The 21026-nt window shown below is 37.7% G+C and overlaps 2 protein-coding genes across 3 annotated transcripts; both read right to left on the bottom strand.

The window, feature by feature from the left end:
- Positions 1-671: 671 nt before the first annotated feature.
- LOC127429771 (lysophosphatidic acid receptor 4-like) lies at positions 672-5021 on the bottom strand. Its single transcript, XM_051678936.1, has one exon. The coding sequence runs from the start codon at positions 4743-4745 to the stop codon at positions 3807-3809; it is 939 nt and encodes a 312-aa protein (XP_051534896.1). The 5' UTR covers positions 4746-5021; the 3' UTR covers positions 672-3806.
- Positions 5022-7468: 2447 nt separating this feature from the next.
- gpr55a (G protein-coupled receptor 55a) lies at positions 7469-16215 on the bottom strand. 2 transcript variants are annotated; one of them, XM_051678928.1, is made up of 2 exons: positions 15848-16215; positions 7469-10530 (listed from the first exon to the last, which is right to left on the bottom strand). In XM_051678928.1, exons 1-2 carry the CDS (start codon positions 15876-15878, stop codon positions 9524-9526), a joined length of 1038 nt encoding a protein of 345 aa, XP_051534888.1. In that variant the 5' UTR covers positions 15879-16215; the 3' UTR covers positions 7469-9523. The 2 variants fall into 2 exon arrangements, with proteins under 2 accessions (XP_051534888.1, XP_051534889.1); XM_051678929.1 differs by having other exon boundaries at positions 7469-10527.
- Between the last annotated feature and the right edge of the window lie 4811 nt (positions 16216-21026).

Below are 21026 nucleotides of genomic sequence, written 5' to 3'. Positions count from 1 at the left end.
AATGTTCAGCTTTTACACATAAAAGTATGTTTGTTAATTGTCACCATTGTTGCATTTTGTGTGCCGAGAGTTGATTTCTGTGTGTGTCTCAATAACAACTTGTGTTATGCTGTAAGTTCATCAAAATATATGTTTCAAAATGTCACTAGCTTTCACCAAGATGATATTGTCACTTCTGAACATTTAAAAAAATTTAAAAAACATTTTTATCTGTCGATATATTGGTCAAAGTAGTTATATTCAAAGACAATAAATGACTAAATGGGAAAAGTTTTCATCCGATGCTGATACTTAAAAACATAATTAAAAAAATACTAAATGTAAACCGATTTATATTGGCGGAAGCTACTTAATGACCAAATGGGAAAAGTTGTCAACAATGCAGGTAATTCAAATAAATAAATAAATATGAACCAATTTATCTGTCAAGATATCGGATGACTACTACTTAAAAGTAGTTACATTCAAAGACACTAAATTACCAAATGGAAAACATTATCTTTCAATGCTGATTAAAAATAAATGAATAAAACTCTAAATATAAACCTATTTACTGGTCCATATATTGGCAGACCACTACATAAAATTACTTGCATTCAAAGATAATGAATGACCAAATGGGAAAAGTTATCATCCGATGCTGATAATAAAACAAAATGTAAAAAATACTAAATATAAACTGATTTATTGGTCGATATATTGGTTGAAGTGGTTACGTTCATATTCACAACATGACCAAATGGGAAAAGTTGTCATCCGATGCTTAAAATAAAAATAAATAATACAAAACACTAAATATAAACTGATTGATCGGTCAATATATCGGTTGACCACTATTTAAAAGTAGTTGAATTTAAAGACACTAAATGACTAAATGGGAAAAGTTGTCATCCGATGCTTAAAATAAAATAAATTGTTTAATGTTCAATTTCCCCTAATGCCTTGCATAGAACATCTATTTACCGTAAAACAAGTCACTTCACAGTAAGCCTGCTCTTGATCTCCCAGAATGCAACATTTTTAACAGCAAATTACTGTATTTAAGAATCACAGTAGACTGCTGTAGGAATTTGGCCATAAATTTACAGCAATTTTTTTACAGTGTTGCTTAAAGCTTGTCACATAGAACAGAACAGCAAATTGCTTTTAAAGAATTAAAGATGATGGTAACGAATTGATGGAAGATTATATTATATATTATACAGTTTTATCAATGTTTGATTAATGTGAGAAACCCAAGTGATAACATCTGATCAACCATTTGAAAGTTTTGTGTTCTGGATAACTAACATTATAGTGAAGATTAAAATATATAAACTGTAAACAGATTGTAACAAACCAACATTGTTTCTTATGAAAAGGCCGTTCAACAATAGTTCACACAAAAATTAAAGTCTTGTTTTTGTGGTGCTTTTATGTCCTTTTTGGAGCTTGGCAATATAAATTACCGTCCACTCTCATTGTATGGAAAAGAGCAGTTCAGATATTCTGCCTAACATCTATGTGGTTGGAACAACATGTGGATGCATAAGATGTGGATTCATTTTTTAACTATTTCTACTAAATCAACTGCAAACAACATATATGATAGTACAGATGAGGATAAAGACATTGATAGCTGCTACAGTTTGAACTGATCTTCAAATGTTATGATGCCAGCATTCCTTGTACCTTATTGAAGATTGAATAAGGCAAAGGTACCTTTCACACACATTGTCAACATTTTTGTGACCCTGATTAATGTGCTTTGACGACAGATAACTCTCATCTTTTCATGTTCTTCAATCTAATTTTCTCTTAATTTTCTATCTTCTCTTTTTTTTCACTCACCCTGTTCATTCATCATTTCCCTTGTATTGAGAAATAAATTAAATAAATATAACAGGGCTAGAAACGTAGGTTCTCGGACACAGATGTTTAAATGGTAATGTGTTGCAGCACGTGTCTTAGTCAAGGGTAAAGGGCACCTGAGTGCTAGTTCCTTTTAATTGTTTTTACAGCAGAAATGGAAAAACAATACTTTTAATGAAGTTAACCTATTTCTTTCTGCACAAAAACAATAGTAAATCTCCTCTGTGCATCTAAATAATGAAATGCATTGCAGTGTAATGTCCTCCCTTTATGAAAATCTGCTTGCAGGTCATGAAAAGTATGCATTCAGTTTGAAAAGAACATAATGTCACACCTTGGTAACACAGGAAGTGGCAAAAAAAAAAAAGGTTTTCTGGGTTGTAGCATACAATGTGGCTTCCTACCACCACATAACGTACATCTCCAAGACATCTGCTAAAGAGATCTTTGTCTGGAAAGCATCATGCTCAAATTATTGTGTACAAACAACTGATTAACAAGAGCAGATTCATTTATATTCTCAATCATAATTAATCAATGTATTGCAGATGAGCAAACATTCTAAAAATAGCATCTTCCACATGAAAACGCACATAGATTACTGGACAATGTAGGGTGCAAATGGGATAAACGTCCCACTGGGGTAAAAGGCACATTGGATTTTATTTTCTCCCAAAACACTAAATAGCAACAAAAACTACCACAGCACTTTCCTAAACACCTGTTTGTCACTATACACTGGAAAATGTTCCTGGTCCATGAGATCATTGCATGTAGTCATTGCAAGGTTGATTTTGAGGCAGTTTGATCTAATATATATATATATTTTTTTAAATGTTGCAAAAAGTACGTAGCCAATAAAAATCCCTGGAATTATCACATTTATTTTTAGATAAAATACTTATTTATTTTCATGAATAAACGAAAAGCTTTTTAAGTAACTGTCCAATATGCAAAAAGAGAGTATTTGTGGAAAAAGCCCCAAAGTTTGCAGGGTCTAACGGCCCCCATAAAACACACTGTTTTTCTGAAGTGGGGGAATAGATCTGGTATGAAAAATTGTCAAAATGGGCTCACATTTACTGATTCAATCATAATGGAGATTCACAAGAGCATTATCTAGCTTTATTATTAATTATTTTAGAGCAGTGAAATTAAAGAAAAATTAAGAAAAATGGTATGAACATCCAACCCGAGTTGCAATCAACATAAAAAAAAAAATTATAAGTGTCCACACACTGATTTATTGCACCAAAAATACGTTATTGGCCAACACTTGCTTGCAATGTTTCGATCATGTGCCTATATATCACTGTGGTTCATTTTGCATTGACGTTTTGCCTGACAAATGCCTAATGGTGGAAACGTTGCAAGCAAGTGTGAGCCAATAAAGTATTTTTGAAGCAATAGATCAGTGTGCGGACACTTCAGAGCAGTGAAATTTCCATGACATTTCCATGACTTTTGAGATTTTATTATTTCCATGAGTTTTCCAGGCATGAAAAACACCATTTTAAAATTCCGTGATATTTCCAGTTTAGATAGACAGATAGATAGATAGATATAGATAGATACTGTATATAATACCCTTGTTTCACTCTAAGCTGTCTTGAATAGTATTTTCCTGATGCAATTGAAACTTTGTAATGCAGCACTTTTCATACTACTATCTCATAAGATGAATCGCAAATAATACATGTAATAATACATTAAATAAATGTAAATGTTCACACAGGTTTCCTAGCAGACTAACCAAAGTTTGACAGCCAGAATGTGTCCCAATCACTATTGCCTTCATTTTGAAAAGTAGCCTTTATACTTGTTTTAGTTAAATGTTTAGTTTGTTGTGTAAATGTTATGTTTAGTAATAAATACTACTTTGGTTTGATATTTTGTAATGCAATGACATACATGTAATGTGTGGTCTCCATCGAGTGTCCCAGCTTTTAGAGAAGTCACAACCTGTCCTGCAACCTGCTGAGAGATTGAGAGGCCACATCTGTTTGGATTTTACCTTTGTCCTGCCAGAATGAGTCCAGGGAGAAATAGTAAATAAGTGGATCCAGACAGCAATTGATGCTAGCTAGGCAGATGAACGCGCGTAAAACCTCACCGTCATTTTTCTCTTCCAGCGTCAAGAGTTGTAAGGTAAACGGCAGGAAAAACACAATAAACACCAACATGTTAACGACAAAAATAAGCATCACGCTCATTTTGTTGTTCACTTTTGTCGCGTCACTATTGGGACGCTTCCTCAGCACAACTATGACCATGATCGTGGAGACGATGTTGACCACCAGGAGAATCAACAGAAATATCGCCTGTCCGAGCGCGGTGGTTCGTGAGCTCTTGGCGACTACTTGGAACTCGAAACAGGACATGTGATGATGGCACTCTTTCAGTGCACGGTAGAGATTTACACACTCCTGGATGCATAGGATGGTAATGAGGGTCCATACAAGCAAGCTGCACTTGCAGGCGAAAGCAGGGGTGCGCAGTGACCGAGAGCGCAAAGGGAAGACCAGGGCGAGCAGCCGGTCCACGCTGATTAAAGTGATGAAAATGCAGCTCATCCTGATGTTGATGCGAAACAGCAAGATGGCAGTGGTACATGTGCCCGCTCCAAACGGCCACTGGAGCGTTGCGTAAAAGTAGACGCGCAGCGGCAAAGAAAGCGCAAGCAGCAGGTCCGATGCGGCGAGGTTGATCATGAGCACGGCGCCCGGTGACCGGAGCCCGTGCCGACGCAACAAGATCCACAGGGACATCGCATTTAGCGGCAGACCCACTACTATCACCAATCCGTACACGACAGCCGACACCAGAAACCGGAAAGAATCTGACTTCCATTCGGATTCATTAATGCAAGTGCTGTTTGTCAAGTTAACGGACATATTCCAGAAAGAGTTGCGCGTCCAAAAGTAGCCTACCTTAAACACAGTAAGTTAGATTCTATCTTGGATTTCAAAAAGTCTCTGCATGGATTTCAAGTACCCAGATAGAAATAAAACGATTGAAGGTTTTTAGGTGAAGGAGAGGTAATCTCTCCGCCCCTTCACAGTTCTTCGCATAGGTCATCGATGGTTTACATATTTTACTGTGAAGCTTGAAAACGTCATCACAGAGAAAAATATGTCTTCCCCTGGTTTATATTTTACAGCTCAAAGGTCACTCAAGCCAGAAATGTTGGTGCACCTGGTGTGAGCACTACAACTTGAAAAAGAAAATGGAAAATATGAAACTAATACATCTCATCTGGTGCACATGTTGTAATACAAAGTCTTTATTGCAATAAATAACATGAATATCAAACAGACAGATGTTGTGATTATCTGGATTGGTCAGTAACACTCATGTTGGACCCCACTGTGTAAGTTCCAGATCTTCTCAAAAATACTGTTAAGAGATACACATTTTCTGTTTTCCTTTTTTATGAGTTTTGAGTAAATAGCCTTTTATTTAAAATATGTAGCCGCAATTTCAGCAATAGACCTTTTTCAGAGTAGCGCCATTTTTATTATTATTATTATTTATTTATTGACGGGAATGAAAACAAGGCTGTGAGGGACAGACTTAGGATGTGAGTTGGAAACATACTCTACCCAAAGTACATGAACACAGAGTCAAGCTTGAGTAAAAAGTGGCTATGCAACTTTTGTGTGTTATTGTTTGACCACAATTCATAACAATTCATTGTGTCAGACCATAATTCATAACACAACGCAAGTACGCGTTGCATTTTCAACGTTACCACAAGGGGCACTATAACCGATAATTTGTGAACTGTCCACATATACAGTGAGTTTTCTCTTTCAAATCAACTACCGCCCACTAATGAGCAAGTAAGGTAAAGTCAATATTTTTATAGCAACTTTTTTGAATAACAAATCCAGATTAATTGCACAGGTTTTGAAGGCAACTCTATCGCCCCCTTGGGTACATAGGTTTGTTATGCAAGAATGCGTGCTACGCATGTTCAACCAGACCATGTGTTGGCAATGTACTGGCCAAGCGATCGCATATGCGTACTTGGTAAAGTATGTTTCTGACCTTAGTCTCTTCAGTGGGTTGTACTGTTGTTTAAAGTGATTTTTGATCATTCAGCTGAAGAATCATTATTTATTTTTTTGGAAAAAAAATTTCAAAGAAAATATTAATAAAGAAAATCAGACAAAAACTCCAGACAACTCAAGTTGTGATGTGATCTAGGACCTTTATTGGGACTTTTCCTGGTGGGCCGGCCGTGAAACGGGGCCGAACGGGCGGCGATAAGCTGAAACAGGCTGCCGCATTATGCCGAACGTGCCGCGACTGATATGCAGAAAAGGACAGTGACCCCCCACCCCGGGCCGGTTTCTCTTCCCAGTCCGCCCCTGGTGCATGCCATTAAAGAGACTGTGGGCCCTATTTTAAGAGCACATAAGTCATAAGCACAAAGTCAGTGGACATGGCCATGAAGTTTTAGTATTTTCATGCAAGCATGCGCTAAGTCTAGCCGCAAGTGGGTTTGGTTAAATGTTTGCGTGCAAAGCGCTAATGGCCTGGATCAATTGTAATTTAATTCTGAGGTTCTTCTCCGGTTATTTCACCGTCTGCATCCTATTATACAGTAAATTCTCTGTCAAGCACCAGTGATATAAAGAAAGACAGGACTTTCATAAGAAGTTGGTAGTGTAAATGGACTGTATGCAATGAATTAGAAGAATAGAAATATGGACTTACATTCTTTCGTGAATTAACTGCATCCTTGTTGAATGTCAGGCATTTTTCTATGACAGTGACACGCTCTTTTTATATACGTAGAAAATGTGATGCTCGTCAAGATTTAGATGTATGCTCCATTAAATTATTAAAAATGTAATCATTATTAATCATTTGCATCTATTGACACATCATTTATGTCTAGTATTAACAGTGATTGTGTCGGCATGTACTTCACTTCTACCAGTCAATTTTAATTTTGAAAAATTAAATTTATTCATTTAAACACTAAAAGAATTCCCAAAAATATTTCTAAATTCAGATTACACATGAAACTAAGTGTAAATATAATCAAAATATTGAAGTGAGCAAAAACATTTTACTCTCTCCAACTTCTTCCACAGGCCCTTTTGCAGTGACTTAAAATCACTTTATGACAACAGGTGGAAAAATACAAATTCTATCATAAATACAACTGTAAATATAAACATAATAATTGAAAATAAACCATGACCTAAAGATACAAATCTCATAAAATGTTTTTTAATAAAACGGCTACAACTGTGATTGTCAGGGACCTAATTTGATGTTCCACTATATTTTCAGAGTTTGGACATGAACTTTATTATGACCTGCTTGTGGAATCTCCAAACTGCAAATGCAGGAACTGGTTTTAGAGGTGGTTTTAAAACATCCAAGCGCAATGACCTGTTTCTCAGGAAAATAGCAAACTGCGCTTCGTGTCACTTCCATTAACATACAATACACCCACAGTTTGCTAACACACACCCACAGATAGTGAAAACACTCCCACTCACGTCCACTTGTGCTTTGCGCTGGCACAAAAATTTTGCTTAGAATGAACACTCTTACGCAAATTGGATCAAATTTAGCGTCGTTGCATGTAGCGCTGTGTTTTGCACACTCACGTAAAAAGAGCCCTGTAAGTCTAAGCCTCACAGCTTTGCTATCAATGCGGTCTATTTTTTGTGTGCGTCTCATTTGCATTTGTATTAAATGGTATATAATGCACATCAGCATTAAAGCTGATGTGTGTAGTTTCTGCACCACTAGTGCCACCAAACGGAATTGCAAAAATAGTTTTCAAACAGCTTTCTGAATACGCCCCCATCTGCTACTGACTGAACAAACAAAGAATTGGTTGAGTCAATGTTACTATATCTGTAAGAACCCACGCACATCAAAACAAACTCTGCAAGCTGCCAAGTCAAAAAAGAAGCAAAATCAAAAATAGGAAAATCTTGTGATGCTATTAAAAAAGTATGTTTTGACGGACCTGTAAACTTTTAGAGAACTGACAGTAACACTGACTCAAAAATAGAAAACTTGCACACTTGCTCACTGCTCCAACATTTGAATCCATGTGGTTAACGTTTCGACTCATACGAGTTCTGTGGAAGTATGAGTCAAAACATTAACCACATGGTTTTAGAATAAAATGTTGGAGCAGTGAGCAAGTGTGCATGTTTTTTTCTATTTTTGAGTAAGTGTTAAAATTTGACAGGTCTGTCAAACAAACTTTTTTAATAGCATCACAGAGACAGTGTTCACAGTTTTCGAGAAAATTAACCTACAAATGGCTTACAGTTGTCTCTTCATATTAACCTGGGATAACAGTATTTCAACAGAATAAGTTACACAGTTCAGTTTTAAATCAGGCATTAGGCACAATGCTCTATAGATATCGGCATCACCACTATTTCCAACATTCTAAACATGCAGCAAAAATACATAGACACACACTCTCCGCTGCATTCATACCAGATTTCTACATGCATCACACATACACAAAAAAAAAGAAGGTGTAATTGCTTCTGCTGCCAAACAGGAAGCTCTGATATCTGCTTTAATCTTATAATACTTATAATTATTCTTCATACTATTGTAGGAGGATAGCATTAAAGTTAAACATTTATTTTAAAATGACACTGTCTGCTTTGTGTTCTCGGTTTATGGGACCTATAAACCTCTTGTTGGCCAACAGCCTTTTCTTAGACGGAAAGCCTTGAAGAAAGGTTGGCCTCTGGTGGTGAGATAAGGAACATGAGTTTGTTTAATTAATGGGCCCAAACTAATTCTATTGAAGAAACAGTTCCTCAACTAAGAGCCTTGTACAAGGCTAGGTCTATATGATCTAACTATCAACGTAGACAAGCAGAGGTGTCTGAATGGCTAACAACATTTTTTGAGCAGGACAAAGCCAAATCACAGTTCTTAGTCAGTTACCACTAGTTATACGTATTGTAAAAATCCACTCGAAATGTTGCATATCACAAATGAGCACTTATAGCTTGAACTATCTGAAATGTAAATGCAACATACATAAATTTGATGTTAAACAGGGCTGCCAACTTTTGAGTTCAGCTCGGTGTGAGAGTTGTTGCGAGAGGAGAGGAAGAGACACTGTGCTGCTGTTTTCCCCCTGATTGGTCTGAATAACTCGCTGCTGCTGCACGGTGCTGCCTGCTCTGTCTTGTCTGTCTGTGCACTGTCAGTGTCCTCTTTGCTCCATGACATTATAACTGTGTGAGAGGGCTGTGTGGTGTGAGAGCATGAGAACAGTGTCAATTGCGTGACACACTCAACGCGTGAGAGTTGGCAGCCCTGCTAAACATGTTCAGATGAAAAAAAAATGCTTCATAACCCACAGCAAACAAAAACTTTTGCTTGCAAATCTGAAATATCAATTTCACAAACAGTCATAACATTCAACTAGCTCTTTTTTTTTTTTTTTTGGAGCCCCAAAATTAGCCAACTGAGCTGTTTACATGTGACAGAAAGGCTTAATACTGAGTATGCACTCCATCCACCTACATTTGTCTATGTACCAGTCCACTGTCCTTCTTTGCTGTGTTACCCTAGGATTGATCCATAAGAGTAATCTCCCTGGCATTTGGATCTTTGTTTCTGACATGCCTTGATTGTCTCCCTGAGTTTTTGAGAAGGTATTTTATGTAAAACCAGTGTCCACACATATTTCCGTCTTCTCAGTGGCTTTGGATGTCCAGTTACACATTTCTTCAAATGTATGAGTCTTTGATTCTCGTATCCGTAAGTCTCTTACGTGTACAGCCATTCTCCTCTCTCGCTGTGCCGACTGCAGGTTCTCTTTAAGAATGAAATAGTAACATGCACCATCTGCCAAGCAATTCACATTACTAATACAAATGCTTATGTGAATAAAGTAGCGTAGCTGATCTATGATCTTTGAGTCCCAATTGTGCGTCTTTGCATGGAAGTACACCAGCGCCGCAATGTGGTAAGGGATGAAGCATGTGAGGAAGACCACCAGGTTACTGAGGACGATCTTTACACTCTTGTTGTTGCGTAGTTTGGCATCGCCAGGGTTGCGTGCCCTCAAATCACGCAAGATCTGCACCACGCGCACAGAACAGAACACCATCACCATGGTGCTGCTGCAAAACACAGTCTCCATAGCAACCAGAATACCACTTTTTGTCCAGGTACTCTGTGAGAAGTGCTGAAAGCAGTAAGATTTGTCAGTGTGGTTATTGGGGTTATCGTGGAGTTTGTAGATGGGGGTACTGCTTATGAAAACCAACAACCAAATGACCAGACACAGAAGCCCTGCTTTGCGCGGAGATCGCAAACGGCGGGCGGCAAATGGAAACTGGAGAGCAATATAGCGGTCCACGGCGATGCACACGCTCAGCATTATACTGCCGTAGATGTTGACATAGAGCAGGCTCTCCAGCAAAGAGCAGAAGATACGGCCAAGGGTCCAGTCATTCTCGTAAGCGTGTATCTTAAAGGGCAGAGAGAGCATCAGCAGGCTGTCATTTATTATCAGGTTGGTGAGGTAAACTGTGGATTCACTCCAGCGTCGAACACTGAAGTAGAGCTGCCACAGAGCGCCTAGGTTCAAAGGGAGACCAGCAACCAGAATGGGCATATACACACACCACTGGATCCAGCACACCCAGTCACAACGGTCTGCTTGTTAACAAGAGGGGGAGAGCGAGAGAGAGAAAGAGATTAAATTTAAGGAATAGTTTACCCCAAAAATAAAATTTTGTCATCATTTACTCACCCTTGTGTCATTCCAAGTGTACTTCCACATAATCAAACTTGGCACGATGTGATCAGTTATAACTCAACACATGCATTGTGTTGAGTCTTGATATGCCATATTTTTTTTTTCTCCCCTTTTCTCCCATATTTGGAATGCCCAATACCCAATGCGCTCTAAGTCCTCGTGATGGTGTAGTGACTCGCCTCAATCCGGGTGGCGGAGAACGAATTTCAGTTGCCTCCGCATCTGAGACTGTCAATCCATGCATCTTATCACGTGGCTTGTTGAGTGCGTTACTGCGGAGACCTAGCGCGTGTGGAGGCTCACACTATTCTCTGCGGCATCCACGCACAACTCGCCACACGCCCCACCAAGAGCAAGAACCACACATTATAGCGACCACGAGGATGTTACCCCATGTGACTCTACCCTCCCTAGCAACCAGGCCAATTTGGTTGCTTAGGAGTCCTGGCTGGAGTCACTCAGCATGCCCTGGATTCGAACTCGAATGGTAGTCAGCGTCAATACTCACTGAGCTAGATATGCCATATTTTAATAAATGCAACCACGAATTTCAAATATGCCACCAATAGACGTGTTGCATTAGGTATGGCCTCAATGACATTTGATCATTAGGCAAGCAAAAGCCACTAATGTTTGATGGTGTAGGCATCAGTGCCATATTTGGTTTGAGAGCTACAGCTGAGGAAAAGGTTTTCAGTGAAATTTTGGCCTGGTCCTTGCACAAAGCTATTGTATAGCTTCAGAAGCACAAGCCTTATAGACTATGGACCGAAAGTGTCCTTGCATTTAAAAGAATTTAGACACAACAGCACCACAAGCAAAGCAGAACTCAAGTGTCTCAAGACACATTTTTAACAGTTGAAGTCTTCTTTAACTTGACAAAACACCTGACAACGTGGCACTTCTGCACAAAACTGAAAAAAGAAGAAGAAAAAAAAAAAACAGCAAGTCACACCGTAGCGGTCAAAGACATCAGTCTAGTCCATGTTGTGAACAGCGGCCCCTAACAGACTACTTATCTGGTGCTTTTTTCAGCATCCATCCTATTCACTGCTGTTGTATGGTAAAGAGCAGTGTAAACATTCTGTCAAACATCTCTTTTATTTGTTCCAAAGAAAGAAAGAAAGTCATACGGGTTTGGAACAACATGAGGGAGAGTAAATGATGACAGAATTTTCTTTTTTGGGTGATCTATCCCTTTAAGGGTTCGTATGGATTTATAATGAACTTGGACTCATACTAGAGATCATATTCAAACAGTGGCGTAACTACAGGCAGTGCTGGGTGTGCAGCCGCACTGGAGCCCGTGGTGAAAGGGGGAGGGGGTTTGTGACGGCCGCCGAATGGGAACGAAGGCGAAAACAACTGAGGGGGGAACCCATAAGATCAAAATTACCACACTGTATCCACAAAAAACAAACATTAAGCAAAACACACTTAAAAAAAAAAAAAAAAAAAAAAAAAACATAAAAATCTGATCTGACACTTTTCACCTAACCACAAAAAAACATACTATAGACTTTATTCATGCTAGCGCAATCTTAGATTTTTAATGTGAATGACAACAAGGCTGTGAGGGATAGAATTACTATCTCTTCAATGGCATGAATGGTATAAAGCTGTAAAAAACTCCTAGATCACATCTGATTTTCCACAACTCATGTTGTCTGGAGTTCTTTGTATACTGAATGTTCCTGGACAGATATTTTATCAATGATTTGTCCACGGAACGATCCAAAAACACTTTAAACTGCAGTACAGCTCATTGAAGTGACTCTAGGTCTATCCCTCACAGCCTTGCTGTCATTCCATAACAAATAAAAGATGGCGCTAGTGTGAATAAGGTCTACGTGAGAGACTTATTTGTTTATTATTGTTCAATACATGGAGTTCATTTTTTAAATACTTCAGTATCTGGGTTGTAACACTAGTTGGTGTAATTTGTAATAATAAGTGAAAAAAAGCCAAAAATTGAGCCTGCATATTGTTTGCATTGAAACGGCTTTCATGAACAAACATGTGTGTGTGTGTGTGTGTGTGTGTGTGTGTGTGTGTGTGTGTGGGAGTATTGTGTCATGGTGATGATACGTGCAACTGATATGCAAATTTAAAAATTTATAATAACTAACCTATCAAATGTTTTACCTCATTAGGAGTCAAGCTCAGGTCTGTACCGGCATAAAAACAAACATAACAAGATGACTTCTTATGCCTCCACTGAAGACCTTCTGGCCTGCATGGGACTACCCACTTGTGCCTTTCTCCTTCTGCAAAGTTTTACATGATCTACTCATCGTGACATTGCAGATAGAATAGGTTATAACAACCCACCTCACTGCTTTTCTCTGTCTGACTTCAACTAAGCCTCAAAATGCCTACTGAAACACAACTGTCTTTCCTTTCGAAAGTGTAGACATGCTAAGCAAATCAGGTTTTTTTGGTCATAAAATCTACAGTGTTGATTACACAGCTAGAGAACTGCACATGTGATATCAGAAACAAAGTATAACATGCTTGCCCATAATTGCCAGATCTGACACTGTTTCAATACTCCCTGCATGGTCTTCCCTGAATAATAATACAGAGCTATAAATGTATGAATATTTATATTCATTTGCATTAGCAGTGAAATACACAATGCATATTGCTTTCCCTATAATGTCGTTCTTTATTATACAGGTCAAAAGTAACTAATTTTGCATGATGTATTGAATCACACTCTATGAGCACTAACCCTGAACTAAAGATGATGCTCTTATCATGCTTTTAATCTTAAACAAACAATATATCAAATTACATTTAACTAGCCGTAGGCTGGAACTAACCATATCCTGATTTGACTATTAAATTCTTAAACTATTTATTGCCGACCATGATGAGTATGTAAATATGGCTTTGAACTCCTAATTAGAAATGTTTTAAAACACTGATTCTGATCTTGGTCTAACCAAAGTTACTGTCAAATGTTGAGTCCAAAAATAGGATAAACCTTTTTTATATCATGACCTGAGATGGCAAGCTGAGACACAAATCGCTGGAAATTTTCTGATCATATCAACAGTGTACAGTGGAAGACAGAAGTTTACATACACTTATGTTGAAGCCATTAAAACTCATTTTTTAACCACTCCACAGATTTAATATTAGCAAATGATAGTTTTGGCAAGTCGTTTAGGACATCTGCTTAGTGCATGACATGAGTAATTTTTCCAACAATAGTTTACAGACAGATTGTTTCACGTTTAATTGACTATATCACAATTCCAGTGGGTCAGAAGTTTACATACACTAAGTTAACTGTGCCTTCAAGCAGCTTGGAAAATTCCAAGAAATTATGTTAAGTCTTAAGTTAACCAGTTAGCTTCTAATAGGAGGTGTACTGAATTGGAGGTGTACCTGTGGATGTATTTTAAGGCCTACCTTCAAACTCAGTGCCTCTTTGCTTGACAACATGAGGAAATCAAAAGAAATCAGCCAAGACCTCAGAAAAAAAATTTGTGGACCTCCACAAGTCTGGTTCATCCTTGGGAGTAATTTCCAAATGCCTGAAGGTACCACGTTCATCTGTACAAACAACAGTACGCAAGTATAAACGCCATGGGACCACGCAGCCATCATACTGCTCAGGAAGGAGACGCATTCTGTCTCCTAGATATGAACGTAGTTTGGGGCGAAAAGTGCAAATCAATCCCAGAACAACAGCAAAGGACCTTGTGAAGATGCTGGAGGAAACAGGTAGAGAAGTATCTATATCCACAGTAAAACGAGTCCTATATCGACATTACCTGAAAGGCTGCTCAGCAAGGAAGAAGCAAATGCTCCAAAACTGCCATAAAAAAGCCAGACTATAGTTTGCAAGTGCACATGGGGACAATGATCTTACTTTTTGGAGGAATGTCCTCTGGTCTAATGAAACAAAAATTGAACTGTTTGGCCATAATGACCATCATTATGTTTGGAGGAAAAAGGGTGAGGCTTGCAAGCCCAAGAACACCATCCCAACCGTGAAGCATAGGGGTGGGGCTGGTGCACTTCACAAAATAGATGGCATCATGAGGAAGGAAAATTATGTGGATATATTAAAGCAACATCTCAAGACATCAGCCAGGAAGTTAAAGCTTGTCGCAAATGGGTCTTCCAAATGGAGAATGACCCCAGGCTTACCTCCAAACACATCACAAAGCCCTGACCTCAATCCGATAGAAAATTTGTGGGTGGAACTGAAAAAGCATGTGTGAGCAAGGAGGCCTACAAACCTGACTCAGTTATACCAGTTCTGTCTGGAGTAATGGGCCAAAATTCCAGCAACTTAGTGTGAGAAGCTTGTGGAAGGCTACCCAAAACATCTGACCTAAGTTAAACAATTTTAAGGCAATGCTACCAAGTACTAACAAAGTGTATGTAAACTTCTGACCCACTGGGAATGTGATGTAAGAAATAAAAGTGGAAATAAATCATTCTCTCTACTATTATTCTGACATTTCACATTCTTAAAATAAAGTAGTGATTCTATCTGACCTAAGACAGGGAATGTTTTCTACATTAAATGTCAGGAATTGTGAAAAACTGAGTTTAAATGTATTTGGCTAAGGTGTATGTAAACTTCTGACTTAATCTGTAAGCAAGAAGGAAAATTTTGTTTCCTCGTTTTTTTTTTATTTATTTCCTTACTTACTTTTCCACATATTATATATATATATATATATATATATATATATATATATATATATATATATATATATATATATCTCACGTGCGCCATTCATGAGTTTCAACAGAACGCATAAACTTCAACCAAACTGAACAATAATCTGTCACATCTTTAGTCTACTTCAAATCAGAAGGACAGTACACCTTATTATATATATATATATATATATATATATATATATATATATATATATATATATATATATATATAGTGGTAGCCATGGTAACTAGCATATATTTTGCGCAAAAAGAGACTACAGTTTTTATTACAATAACCGGTAGCCCCCACTGTCATCAAAAAGGAGATACAAGAACAGAAATAATAAAAAAAAAAAAAAAAAAAAAAAAAATCGTTTGGTCAGAATCGGTCAAAATCAATCAGCTTCTTACAGTGCTTGAAACACATTCGCAATTAATTCATTATGATCGAAAAGTAACGATAGTATTTTGGCGGTAACTGTGGTTTGCATTGTACATTTTTTAAAGCCATAATACCGGAATACTTACAAGATGAGTTGGAGCTCATTCCCACGGCCATTAAAATATGTTTTATTACTTGCGCCTGCTGTGATCCAACCTTTAGCCAGACTTGAGCGGAAGTATTACATCCTATTACAAAAAGCAGTTATTCTTGAAATATGTCCTTCAAGCGATTTGTCTTGAAGTGTGTTCTGTTTCCGCTTAAGTTCACTTTCAAACAGACAAAAGAGAAACTTTGTTCTCTGACAAAAGAGAAACTACTGTCACCTACACGCAGAACGAGCCTCTGCACCGCACGTGCTGTGTTTGTGTTGTGGGGTTAGTCAAATGAGATGACCTATTTACAGTTTTATAGTGCATAATATAAGACATCAAATCATTGTGTTGAGTTTCCCCCACTTTAAAATGTTCGGATATATTTCGTTATATATTTATAATTGATAAACGGAGGATTTGTCACAGGGACTAACTGTACAGTTTCAAAAACCTAATTAAAATACCTCTTAAATTAGAATAATATTTGTGAATTTTATCCTCCAAAATGAATTTGAACTCTTGTGAACAATAAAACCTACTGTTGTGACAACTTTCCCTATATAGTGACAACACGCACCGCTATGTTTGTTAAAGGGATAGTTCACCCAAGCATGAAAATTCTCATCATTTACTCACTCTCATGGTATCCCAAATGTGTATGACTGACTTTCTTCTGCTAAACACAAATGAAGATTTTCAGAAAATATCTCTGCTGTGTGGGTCCATACAATGCAGGTGAAGGTTGGCTGAACTTTGAAGCTCCAAAAATCACATAAAGGCAGCCAGTGGTTAATTCCATGTCTTCAGAAGTGATATGATATATGTTGGAGAGAAACAGATCAACATTTAAAGCTGATGTAACTTTTTCAGTGTTAAAATACTTTCTTCTAACCCAGCTTTATATGCAGAGACAATAATAAGTAAGCCATTCATAGATGAATTAAAGGCACAATAAAACAACAATCCCAACCAATAATGTGAGTTGGGGGTGGGACTATCCGATTGTTTGAACAACTGCAGACAGGGCATATTCAGAAAGCTGTTTTATATTTGCAATTCCATTCAGTGGCGCTAGTGTCACAGAAATGACATACTTCCACTTTAAATCCTTTTTACTATAAATCTCCACTTTTACTTTCACATTTTTCTTGTGTTTTTGACATTCGTATTCTTCATACATATCGCCACCCACTGGGCAGGGAGGAGAATTTAAAGTAAAAAGGACTTCAGTACTGATCTGTTTCTCATCCACACCTATCATATCGCTTCAGAAGACATGGATTAAACCCCTGGAGTTTGGATTACTTTTATGATGCTTTTATATTGTTTTTGGAGCATCAAAGTTCAGATCACCATTCACTTGCATTGAATGGACCAACAGAGCTGAGATATATTTCTAAAAAATGTTGTTTGTGTTCAGCAGGAGAAATAAAGTTATACACATCTGGGATGGCATGAGTTTATTATCTGGGCTAGGTTTATTCCTAAATTAATAGATTTTTTTTTTCTTGGGCAGTAACACTGGAAAAGCTCAGTAGCTTTTTATAGCCATGACTTAAAGGTATGTGTCTACACTGAAATGTATTTATTTTTACAAATAAATGTTATAAAAAATGCGTGACAACTATATTCCATATAGAGAGATTGCAACAGTGGAACTGCAATTTTTTTTTTTACATTTCTCTAATAGCTGTGTTTGACTGGAAGAGAAAGAGTGAGAGAAATGGTCTCACACTGTGAAACCCAAATACCGAATTTGGCTTCCTCTTTACCAACAGCACTTAGTAGTATTTTCTTCTCATGCTGACAAATTTGCATATTTGGGACAGTGCCCCCAAATTTTTAAAGTGGTGGTTCACTAAAATTAAATAGTGGAAGCTTTTTACAAGATGTTGATATGTCCATTATAATAAATTAAAAGAATAATTGCATTAAAATTATTGTAACAGGTAAAAAGGTGGGCAAGGAGGTGGGAGTACTTTTCAAGATAATACTTTAATCCATATAAATATATAGAAATTATTAATTGAATGCATGCTATGTGGTCTTGGTACACCACAGGAGGAGCTGTGGCCACTTTTAGAAAAAACACATACCCTTCACACACAACCCTGTCACATTTCCTCATGATCAACCTGTTACGGTGTTGAGTTATGCCTATTCACTACATTTTTTAATTTTGTAACAAAAATATGAAATAGTCAGTATGTTACAGGCTACATTGAATACAATGAAACATGGTGTTGAAAATATGTTGGTGCAAGCAGGCCCTCCCAAACTCCTGAAAAATTATACCTAATAGCAATGGCGCCTGCAGCTGTACAACCATACGCACTGTTCGTACCATGAGCGCTCCGACTGGCCTGAGAAATATTTACTCTCAATATATTTCACCAATCATGAAATGTGTCCCGTATTTCTGTTGCGGTTAAAAGAACTAGTAATGCCCAATAATTCTTTTGAGTCGGTAATTTTCAGTGAATTGGCCAAACGGGCTTGCAAAACAGTCTGAATCGATTCATGATTCAGTACAATTAGTTCAGAGCGCTCTCTTACTGAATCATTTGGAGCGGATTCTCACACAATAAAACAGTATCGGACTATTTCCGAACACAGAACAAACAGCGCTGAATACAGTGGAAATTTACCAACAATCAACTGAAACAAAAGGTTGTCTTTCTGAGAGGTAACTTTGAGAAACTTCAGCTAGTGTGGTGTCATGTGAACAAGGGGCTGTTTAAACTGAACGTGTTTTTCGTCCGCTCGTGCTGTTTTTCAATCGTTTTCCATGTAAACATTCGCTAGATGGAGGTCTTTTGACAACTGCGTCATGTTTCACTGTGTTTTTAGTATCTCTCACAGGAGCGCTGTGTCAAGTTAAAAAGAAATTTAACTCTCGAGACACCTGCGTTGTGGTGCGTTTTGCTTTTTTAAAACGCGTCTGTCTGAATGGTTGCTGGAAGAAATGCTTTAGCCAATAGTTTCATGAATGCAGCTCATACTTGAGAAATTAAATAAATGCTTATCTCAAAGTCACCAGAATTGAACGCATTGGTGTTGTTTTTTGCGACAACAACAACAAAAAAAAAAAAATCATGCATGCCCCCGGACTCCCCTAGATATAAGGTTTATTAGGCAGATTTCTGTGCATACCCACAGATTAAATTCCGCAGGCGCCCCTGCCTAAAAGGCCCACCTCAGTCTGGCCAACACTCAGTCTGCGTTCACATGCTGGTAGCCTATATGTTGGTGCACCGGTATTTGTTTCAGACAATGTCCTACTTTTTCCCCCCTTTTGGGCAGCCCTGGGTTCAAGTAGCCTAGTGGTCGGATAATTGTAAGAGGGTTGAGACAAGAGTGAAAATCAGTGTATTGTTTGCTGAGCACAGTCTGACATGATAAGAGCTAGCACAAAGTTGTGGCTGTAGTGAAAAATCTGAGTTTAACACACACACACACACACACACACACACACACAATTTGCCTATTTGAAGCTTCATCATATATAAATGAGAAAACTGTCATAAATGTTATTTCTGCAGTCATTATATTGGTATGAGGGACACACGAGGAGTAGATGGATGTTTATTTTATAACCACTATTGTGTAGAATGATTTTCAAACCACCTCCATTATGTCCATGACGGGGCTGAGAACAAAATCTTTGGAGTCCAAATCAGAAAAAAATAAATAAAATAAAATAATAGAAAATGATAAAAGGGCTTTGATGCCTAGGGTGGGAAGATATGATTTGCTGGAGCCTGGAGGATTAATATGTGCCTAATGTTGTGGAGTATTCAGACAACTGATCAAATGTAGCTGAAAAAATAATGTCCAAGTTTACATATTACCGAATCCCAGGAATGACCCCATTTGTCGGTTTTAAATCAGGCAGGTGACACGGGGAGAAACCAAACACTACCACTAGATGACGACAAACGTAAACCTCAAGTGACGTTAACCGTCTCTACGGTCCTCGGTGTTTACAACTCACGAAAACTTTTAGACTCAAACGTTGTACAATTTGTAACGGAGATATGTGATATTTAAACGCCATTGAAGTACAGTAAGATGTTACACTTCTCTAACCAAAAGGTAACGATGTAATTAGTAAAGTTCGAGATACAAAAACTGTTATCAGCACGCTGTATCACACTGCACACGATTTTTTTTTTTTTTTCATAGAAAAGGCTGGGAGGTTTTTGTATAGAATTTGGGCACACCTGTTCTCAGGTGACGTTTACAAGACAGAGGTGCGCCCATCACATTGACCAGCTCTGTTTCCACTGGTGTTACATAACCACAGGATTCCGAGGATTCAATGAATTCCATCCCAAAAAAAAATTCAATACTGAATGCAGGCTTTGTTCACACACACACACACACACACACACACACACACACACACACACACACACACACACAAACAAGGCATCTGAAAGGGGACATATCATAGACTTGTTTTCAAATTAGGCTAATTATAAGTAGCCTACTACAGACTAGCCCCAACCAAAATGCTTAACCTAATCCTAAAAGAAAAGTGTTTGCATTTTAAACAATACATTAACTATTTAGCCTATTTATGAGCCACTTTTCCCTTTGAGTACATCCTTAAGAGTTGATTTTGTCAGATTTAACTAACTTTTGGGGACATTTTGTACCATTTTACCCACAATTCAGAAACATACACAAACAAAGAGGTCCCAAAGTTGTTCTAATTACTTATGCAGGTATGCATGTTTTTTCTTCTTGGATTCTAATACTGATCATTGACTTGACAATTAATAGATTGAGGCATTTCTCTTTTATTTGTTATAGTAATATATTTATGTCATTGCATACTGCATGTAATTGCAAGCAAACTTGTGTGCTTCAATTAATATATTTGGATTGCATTTCTGCAAATGTTCGTGGTTGCATGCACAGTCCAATGTCTGACATGCATGTGCTTGTGTGTGTATTTCCATGCTTTGTAAACGGGTCAGTGCGTGTTAATCAGTGGAAGCACAATGGGATTAGACAGAGTGCATTTGGCCGAGAGGGAGAAAGAACTTTTTAACCCCGAGTTGTCAGCTGACTGCAGAGGACAGGGTGTTACAAACATTCTTGGACATTTACAGTGACATGAATGTCATAATTTCTTAGTATTTGGTAGGTTTCCGTTTTGCTT

This window comes from Myxocyprinus asiaticus, chromosome 39 (assembly GCF_019703515.2).
Source record: "Myxocyprinus asiaticus isolate MX2 ecotype Aquarium Trade chromosome 39, UBuf_Myxa_2, whole genome shotgun sequence".
Classification (NCBI taxonomy): Eukaryota; Metazoa; Chordata; class Actinopteri; order Cypriniformes; family Catostomidae; genus Myxocyprinus; species Myxocyprinus asiaticus.
The sequence above is the reverse complement of the archived record's forward strand: the minus strand, read 5'-3'. Positions and strand labels throughout refer to the sequence as shown.